The 8,527-nt window shown below is 45.5% G+C and overlaps 2 protein-coding genes across 2 annotated transcripts in view; one reads left to right on the top strand and one right to left on the bottom strand.

Annotated features, from left to right (window-relative positions):
• The first annotated feature begins 878 nt into the window (after positions 1 to 878).
• MAD2L2 (MAD2 mitotic arrest deficient-like 2 (yeast)) lies at positions 879 to 6,073 on the top strand. Its single transcript, XM_010021053.1, has 8 exons — positions 879 to 925; positions 1,124 to 1,242; positions 1,801 to 1,872; positions 2,825 to 2,925; positions 3,048 to 3,142; positions 3,253 to 3,326; positions 5,322 to 5,414; positions 5,711 to 6,073. The coding sequence occupies exons 1-8, from the start codon at positions 886 to 888 to the stop codon at positions 5,750 to 5,752; spliced, it is 636 nt and encodes a 211-aa protein (XP_010019355.1). The 5' UTR covers positions 879 to 885; the 3' UTR covers positions 5,753 to 6,073.
• Positions 6,074 to 7,339: 1,266 nt separating this feature from the next.
• LOC104410792 (F-box only protein 6-like) overlaps positions 7,340 to 8,527 on the bottom strand; it is a 2,669-nt gene continuing 1,481 nt past the window's right edge. Inside the window, exons 4-5 of the mRNA XM_010021052.1 lie at positions 8,241 to 8,376; positions 7,340 to 7,577 (exon numbers count right to left, since the gene is read on the bottom strand). Of these exons, the coding sequence (XP_010019354.1) occupies positions 7,431 to 7,577; positions 8,241 to 8,376 (283 nt within the window). The 3' untranslated portion in view covers positions 7,340 to 7,430. The remainder of the gene's footprint in view (positions 7,578 to 8,240; positions 8,377 to 8,527) is intronic.

Genomic DNA, 8,527 nt, shown 5'->3' with positions numbered 1-8,527 from the left:
TGCTGCTGTTAGCAGTGAGAGTTTGCATGCATGGATAAAATAATAAAAATCATAAAAATAATAGAAAAATAAATAGAAAATGATGTGCAGCTTAAAATGTCTAAGATACAGATCCACTGTGTAAGGAAAGCTGCTGGAAGGTTGAACCCCAGTGTCTGCTGTTTGATTGTTGGCACAATGATGTCCCTTTATAATTGTCACACGTCAGGCTCCCCAGGGCAGTGGTCACAGCACCAAACCTGTCAGAGGTCAAGGAATGTCTGGGCAGTGCTCTTAGTCATAGGGCTTAGTTTCAGGTACTCCTGTGAGGAGCAGAGTTGGAGTCTGTAATCTTTATGGGTCTCTACCAACTTGAGGTATTCTGCAATTCCATGGTTTTGTGTGACAAATTCCATGTTAACAGTTATGGAGCTGTGTGGGGTTTGGGTTCCTTGGGACTAGAGAGTGAGAGACACTGAAGCTGTTGGTAACGGACAGCACATGAGTGCCCTGTTGTGTCATGTCAATGAGGGTGCAGATCCAAGCCTGAACAAGCAGTGTTCTGTGGTGGTGGTGTTAGAATCAACCCATAGAACTGAAAAGTTCTTGTTTTGGGGTAGGATATAGGGGTTAGCAGAGGGTGTGTTCTGGTATGAGAACACGTGTGTGGCTTTAGAAGAAAAAAGCGATTGCCTAAATTTTGTGTCTTAGGAATCATGAATTGTCCAGTCCTGGGCAAATGCATCAAAAAGGGAGACAGCAAAGAACTGTGAGCTGGGCAGATTTTAACTTTTTAGTCTTAGCAGCACCAGGGAAGGGGATGGCTCCAGGAGCTGACTGTACTAATAACACAGGAACCAGAGGATGAACATTCTCTTTTGTGGTTACTTCCAGGTTCTGGGAAGGATGACCACTCTCACACGGCAGGACCTTAACTTTGGGCAAGGTAATGTGCTAAGCTGCCATCTGGTACGTTAGCAAGGCTTGTGGGATTGTTGTTGGAGCGTTGCTTTATCCCAAAAATTCCTGTAGCTCAAGAGGAGCATGTGAGATTAATACAGGGAACAACATCTTATCCCCATGAGTATATAGTATTGCTCTGCATGTTTCCCCCCTCTCTACATGAGCATTTGTTGTTTTTCAGTTGTTGCAGATGTGCTTTCAGAGTTTCTGGAAGTGGCTGTTCACCTTATCTTGTATGTCAGAGAAGTTTATCCTATTGGGATCTTTCAGAAGAGGAAAAAATACAACGTACCTGTCCAGGTAGGAGGCTTTCCTGGAAGCTGACAGCCACGTGGATGGACAAGCCAAATAGCAAGTATCAGGCAACACTCACCAGAACAGACAAAATCACTTCCACGTTTTGTTTTAATGTACAAACTCATTTTTGAAGAGAACTTAGTTCCTGTCAAAAGGAAGAACAGCTGAGGATAGAGCAGTACTTGTGGAGCAAGCACATCATGGGCAGCAGCAGGAGTAAAAGGCTTCCCCAGCTGTGTGCAGTAAGGCAGCATGGAAGCATGCTTCCTAGAAGTAGTGATGGTTGGAATATACTATTCCCAACATGCTACTGTGGGTATATATTCCCACTGTGCTACAGCTGTGTGGGTACAGTGATCTGCCTCAGCTAACTAACCTTCCATGAAAGAAGGTTATGGTTTGAATTGGCAACTTAGTGGTGAGAAAAGCTATTTGAAGCCTGACTCAGGGACTCAAGTGCTGTGTAACACACTGTTGGTGCTTCTGTTTAAACCTTCCCCGTTAGCATTGTCCTGGTTCACATCAGAGCCCAGCTCTGACTAGTCACTGTGTTTGCTACAGATGTCCTGCCACCCAGAGCTGAACCAGTACATCCAGGACACCCTGCACTGTGTAAAGCCCCTGCTCGAGAAGGTAAGATCATAATAGGGACCTGGGCAAAAGTACTGCCCGCGGTCGTGGTAGAAAGTAAGAGATATACCATTTTCACTGCAAAATTCACTTACGAATTTACCATATACAAGATACTAGCTGGTAAAGCTACTAACAACAAAAACATCCATCACCTTCCCTGGCAAGTTAAGGTCCTGCCTTGCTGCTGATCGTTGGCATTTAGTTGTGTCCGATACCTGCACATGAGGATACACATCTGTACATTTCCAGTTACATCATTCTATGTGTTAATGTGTTGCTTTTGAGTACATTTAAAGTTTAAGCACCTAGTTGGCAGAATAGTTTGAATGCTCTGCTGTAAGCCAGCAAGCAAAGGTAGGATTGAACTTTAGGCTTTGTTAAGAGCAAGGTGTGACCACACAAAACATTTCAGGATGTAGGATGCTGGCAGATCTTGCATTCTCTGCTTTCTACAGACACAATTAGAGGATGGAAGGAGTACAAACCTGCTGTATTTGGCCAACGGTCTAAACATATCTTAGCCTCTTCATCCTTGTCTGTTCCTGAGGGATGCAGTGAGGTGGCTCTACATTTCCTCCTTTGTTCAAAACAGTACCTAGAGAAATATACTATTTGGTGTATCTCATAGCATCACAGAATCAAGTAGGTTAGAAAAGACCTTTAAGATTAAGTCCAGCCTTTACCCTAGGACTGCCAAGTCCACCACTAAACCATATCCCTAGGCCTAAGTGATAAGCTATCATCAGTTTAACATCTAGCAAGTAATGGCTTTGCAAAAGCCTTTTTTCTCCTCAGTAAGAACAGTCTAGCAGTGCTGAAGCTCTGATAACTGCTAGTGCTGTGAGCCACAACAAATAAGCATACTCCTACTTTATCAGAAGCATGTGAAGCACAGCGGGGGCAGAAGACAGCTTGTTTTAAAGAAGAGCTTTTTCTATCTTTGTTCTTGCAGAACGATGTGGAGAAAGTTGTAGTTGTAATCCTGGATAAAGAGCACCACCCTGTGGAGAGATTCGTCTTTGAGATCACACAGCCACCTCTTCTTGCCATTAGGTAAAGCTCCCCTTGCTGCTTGCCCGGGGCATCCACACCGGCCTCTGCAGGGGTGGGCTGGAGGCAGCCCCAGGCCCCAGCACGTTGCTGCATGCCCGTAACAGCTGCTCTCTCCTCACCAGTTCAGAGTCCCTGCTCTCCCACGTGGAGCAGTTACTGCGTGCCTTCATCCTGAAGATCAGCGTGTGCGATGCTGTGCTTGACAACAACCCCCCAGGTGAACGTTCCCTACAGCCTGGCAGCACGGCCTTGCCTGGCTTGAGACAGTTGGTGGTGTCTGATCCTCTGTTAGTTGTCCCAACTGGAATCTTAACCTGTCTCTTGCAGGTTGCACCTTCACAGTTCTGGTTCACACACGGGAGGCTGCCACACGGAACATGGAGAAGATCCAGGTGATAAAGGTGAGCAGTGCCTTCAGCTGCTTGACTGTGAGCAAGCTGCAGAGCCAAGACTGGAAATGAGAGTTGGCATCTCTGAGGTTAAGGCCACTAGCTGTTATGAACATGTATGTTAGCTTCACGTGATGTACTTCACAGCTCTGCTTTGAATGAGTTAAAATGGTTTACAGGGCTGAGCAGAGTCACCAGCCACTACCACAGACAATAGCTGCTTCAGTGCCTGAATTAGATCAGAACAACACTTACTGTGAAATGCCTGCTCAGGCACTTACAACTACTGACGTACTGTACATTCAATCAACAAAGCGAGCCCTCATCCCACATCCAGTGTGTGTGGATGGCTGATTCCTCATAAACAGCAAGAAACACTAAAGATTCAAGTAACTAGTGGGGTTTGGGTGCACAAATACATTTTATCTTGCAGGAAAGTGCGTGCACTTCACTTCTTAAAGCAAAAATATATATATTTCTTTAAGAATCCTTGCTTAGGTACAGGAAAACTCTTTTCCCAACCTTATTTTGGGTGTCTGAAGGCACAATAGATAACGGTAACGAAGTGGTTTCAAAATGGAAGTCTGCTCTGTACTGCTCAGTAATGGAAACTGGTCATATCATAGTCCAGCGTGTAAACTTGCAAGGCAGGACAGAAATCCACGCCCTGAGCACCGCCGAGTTGCAGGGAAAAGCTGGTGCAGTGACTAGAACATGCTGGCTCAGGGCAGCCAAGTGTGTATCTTTTAGTGAGAGATCCCCTACGGAATAAGTTAACGTTATAGTTTGATCCTATAACTGAAGATAATTATGTCTGTCACAAAGTGAATGATTAGGGTCACTTAAAGAATGCTCAAAGGTAGCAAGAGTAGTTTTGATATGAATTTATAAACGTGCACCTTAACAGAATGCAAAGGAACATTGACTGTTACTCATTACATGGATGGAGCATACAAAGGAAAATAGAGGTAAAAATAAAGCTAAAGAATGATTGATGCAGAGACTGAAGGCACAAAGGGTGAGGGGAACCCCCCCACACCTTGAGTATTGAGGTTCAGAACCTCAATACAATACCCCCTCTTGCTTTCTGAACTGCTAGAGCCTAAGTGCAGCTAGGTCTAGTCTTAGTCTCAGACTTGGTCAACAGTTGGGATCTAGAGGCTGTCAGAAGAGTCAACATTTCACCACAGGTGCAATTTTTACAGGCTTTTACCTACCAGCAGTCTGCAGTTTTAAGGTGAGTCAATAGAATCTACTGCACTACAGTGTAATACACCACATAGTCATGTATACACCCAGACAGACACACAAACAGAGAGACATACAAAGGTACCTGTTAAAAACTCCCATCGAGTTCAGTGAAATGTTCACATCAAGTGTCTCAGAGGGCTGAGCCTCAAGGAACGGGGGGATGGGAGCCAGGTCCTGTCATCAGCGTCAGTGATGGTCCTCAGTTACCCCAGACCTGAGACTCTGTGAGCTCTGGGGGTGTCCCACTCAGAGGGAGATGCTGGTCACAGCCCGCTGCAGTCCAGGAGAGGTCAAAGGGCCTCACTTGGCATCACTGTTTATAGGGTCACTAGATGATGGGCTTTGGTCATTAGTAATTCCCATCCTGGCCACAACCGAGTCAGTAATTACTAGAAACATTTCAGAACTCCAGTACAATAGTACAAGGGGTGACTGATTATCCTTGCTCTTGCTTCTGTCCTTAACCATGTAGGAGTTCCTGGTGTGGTCAAGGGACTCTTCACCACCCAACTCACTACACAAAGGCCAAGGCCTGATGGGAACTCCTGAGGTTGTGGAGGAGATGCAGCACTGCAGTCTCAGGGCCAAGTGTGCGAGTGTTAATTTTGCTGACATGAAAGGTTTGAGTTACCTGTTTGTTTGCTCAACCACTGGATTTCTCATTCACTCAGTGCTGATCTAGTGCTGAGAAAGAGCCCTCACTTGGTGGAGCCTGCCACCATCTGCAAATAAAGCACCTTGTGTTCCTGCCCCTAGGATTTCCCCTGGATCCTCGCTGATGAACAGGACGTGCACATGCATGACCCCAGGCTTATTCCCCTGAAAACCATGACATCTGATATCCTAAAGGTGAGCAGAGCATTCTGACCCAGGAGGTGGCTGAAACTGCATGTGGGACCAAGCCTTGTCCACTGTAACGCCAGCTCTGCAGCTGTCTGTAGAGTAAGTTCTAACACTGCTGAGCAGTAGTTCAGTCTGGCAGATGCCTGTGCCAGTAATCAAAACAGGGCAAGACTCCTCATGATAAAATAAACCTGGTTACGGGGAAAGGAACAAACTCTTCCTGTTTAGCCTGTTGCAGACATTTTTCCCCCCACTCACCTACCTGCACATCAAATGATCTGGTGCTTGTTTCTCTCCTCCAGATGCAGCTCTATGTAGAAGAGCGAGCCCACAAAGGCACCTGATCACCAGTGTTCCTTGCCTTCAAGCCTCATCTGATCTAGTGGATTAAGATATCTCACAAACCATACCTTGCTAACTGTCTCTTCAGCTGGCCTTCTGGGTGAATGTAGAGCAGCTGCTGCCTCTCTATTTCAAGTGCTCTTACCACTGTATATAGAACTGACTTGGAATGTGGAGCCAGAGCCTGTTCCCATGTACACTCATGTGTGAGTACAGGTTTTGTTACAGTGAATCCCTGGGGGCAGGACCTAGGTGACTGCAGTGTGCAGTCAGGGCTTTGTACAGCTCCAGTTCTCACCTCAATAGGGCATCTCCATTGCACATCGATCCACTACAGCAACGGGCTCATGTCAAGGGTGAGTGAGGCCTTATGTAGCATCTGTCCACTGTGACTGTCCCAAGTAGTCCTCAATAAATAGTAAATTTTACCTGAGTTCTGTCCAAACCAGCCTCCCCCTGTAAGCAAGTATTTTTATTCTGTATGGAGCTTTTTATTTTATGTGGGGGTTTTCCATCTCTCTTCTGGAATGTATGTGGAATCTGTCAGTTCCCATGAGGAGGTTATACTACCTTGGTCTCTCCCCTTTCTATGGGAGAGCTTTCAGCCACAAGGGGCATTAGCAAGGAGGAATGTGTCTGTCCAGCAAGGACACCTGCCAGATACCCTAAATAGAGGACAAGGGGAGCACTGTTAATCCTACACTTGTCAAAGGAGGGGGAAGAAGGCCTTAGCATTGGCTCTGTGCAGACAGGGGTAGAAGACTTGGTTCATAGTATTTGAGTTGAGGTTGTTGGTCAGACAATTTGATAACACAGCCAGTGCAGAACCTCCCTGCTCCCTCCAAGTAAAAAGTGCAAGAATACTCTAGAGCAAGGTCTTGTGCTGCTTTAACACTTTATATAGGGTCAGACCGTTCAGTACAAACCAAGTACTTTGGTCGTACAAAGGTAGTATGGAAAAAGCCCAGCACAATCAAAAGGCACTTCTGTTGTAAGGGAGCCACCTTAAGGGATTTCTTATCTCCTCTTTCTCTAGTGGTTTATTCAAACAGCAATGGACTGGTTTTGGACAGGGAAGGCATGTCCCATTTTGATCTTCTACACTTAAAGAAACAGTAAGGAATTAAGTACCAGTGACACAGCATTTATGAAAAAGGGTTGACAGTTTCCTTATGCTATGAAAGGGCTGATGTGAAAGATACATGTTTTTATACACAATAAAACTGAAACAGGAAAATACCATACAAAACCAGATGTCTCTGTAGCAAAGCCCTTGAGGACAGCATCGATAACCGGCATGAAACATTTTAGCCTTATCTTTTGTAAGTTCCATAAACAAACAAGAAAGGGTTTCTGTATAAGACTTAAGGTTTGGCTGCAGCACAAGGACATATTAACTAGACAAACAGATGTCATTTCATTGTCCTAGTCTTCCTCCTGTAGAAGGGCACTAGTAATTGCAGTAACATCCATGGTGCAGGAGGAGGGAGATGAGGACAGAAGTCCTTCCCAGAGGGCCAGGCCTGTAGAAGTTCTGCTGTAAGGAGAACTAGCTGCCTGTGTTTGAGATCAGCTGTGCAAGACAAAGCCAGGACACTCACCCAGAGAGTACAGACAAATAAGTGCACCTGAGACCACCTGGTTACAGTCTTGAGGTAAAAGCAAACACATACTGTGCCTTCATAACATTGTCAGGGGCCCAATGGTGATGCTGGAGTTGGTCACTCGGATCCCATACCATCCTGCCCAGAACTGGGTGTCTTGGCCTCCATGCTGGAACCAGATGTAACGAACTCCAGGTGGGTAATTCTGGAAGGTGTGAGAAATCTGGAGAGAAAGAAGAAAAATCCTTCTTAATTTGTCTAAATAAACTAACACTCACCGAGAAGGTCGGACCACTACAGCGAGTCTTGGTCTCAGAAAAAGCTCATGCCCATTGAAAGTGCGTCATTCCCCTTCTTGAGGGACAGGAAAAAAAAGCCTCTTACTCAGCCTCTACCCTATGTCAAACATAGTATTAAGCTTGATTCTTAGATCGTTAGGTAAGAACCTAATGGGGAATCTACAGCCAAACAAACCAGTTAAACACGTTTAGCAGTTTAAGGAAAGTAGCACCTGCAATACTTTAAATGACATCCATGTAGCAGTTTTAAAACAAAGCTTTGTGATCTAATAGAAACAGGAGCTGTGCTCTTGTAACTTAGGCAAAAAGTTTAAGTGAAAAACCAGAAACAATTAAATAGACTGAGCTAAAACAACAGAGGAGCCCAGGGCTACTCTTTAGGAAACCCTGGGCACCTACAAACCAAGCCGAGCTCTTTCATGGTACTGCTGCTTCTTCAGCATTGGTAACAGCAACTACTCACCTTTTGCATTGAGTAGAGGAGGCTGAAGAGCACAGAAGGAAGATCCACATGGGCCTCTGGCTAAGACAGACTTGCAAGATTCAAGTGTCACAATACTGGTATAAAGCCACTGGGCTGTGCTTACCTCTCTCCACGCAGCATCATTCCACTGCTCTATAACCACTGGCTCGGGGCGGAACTCCTCAAGGACAATGTAGTCTTCAGAAAGCAGCCTCACTATCAGCTCGTAGCGACACCCACAGTCAAATCTGGCAGCATACCTAGAGAGGCAGGGAGTAATCAGGGAGCGGGGTTGGATATACAGTGTTGTTTCCTGGAGTGTTCAAGAACAGTCTCCAAAGGGGATCCCCATCTGTAGAGGAAAAGGAATGTCATCCCTGTAGCTATGAAGTTCTAATACTTCCAGCTATC

The sequence above is a fragment of the Nestor notabilis genome, unplaced genomic scaffold, assembly GCF_000696875.1.
Source record: "Nestor notabilis isolate BGI_N333 unplaced genomic scaffold, ASM69687v1 scaffold22178, whole genome shotgun sequence".
In the NCBI taxonomy this organism is placed as follows: Eukaryota; Metazoa; Chordata; class Aves; order Psittaciformes; family Psittacidae; genus Nestor; species Nestor notabilis.
The sequence above is the reverse complement of the archived record's forward strand: the minus strand, read 5'-3'. Positions and strand labels throughout refer to the sequence as shown.

Bases quoted from the DNA above. Each gene is read 5' to 3' on its own strand.
- MAD2L2 (XM_010021053.1), top strand. From the start codon at position 886: ATGACCACTCTCACACGGCAGGACCTTAACTTTGGGCAAG. The intron at 1,873-2,824 runs GTAAGATCATAA...TTGTTCTTGCAG, and splicing joins TAAAGCCCCTGCTCGAGAAG to AACGATGTGGAGAAAGTTGT. The intron at 3,143-3,252 runs GTGAACGTTCCC...TGTCTCTTGCAG, and splicing joins GCTTGACAACAACCCCCCAG to GTTGCACCTTCACAGTTCTG.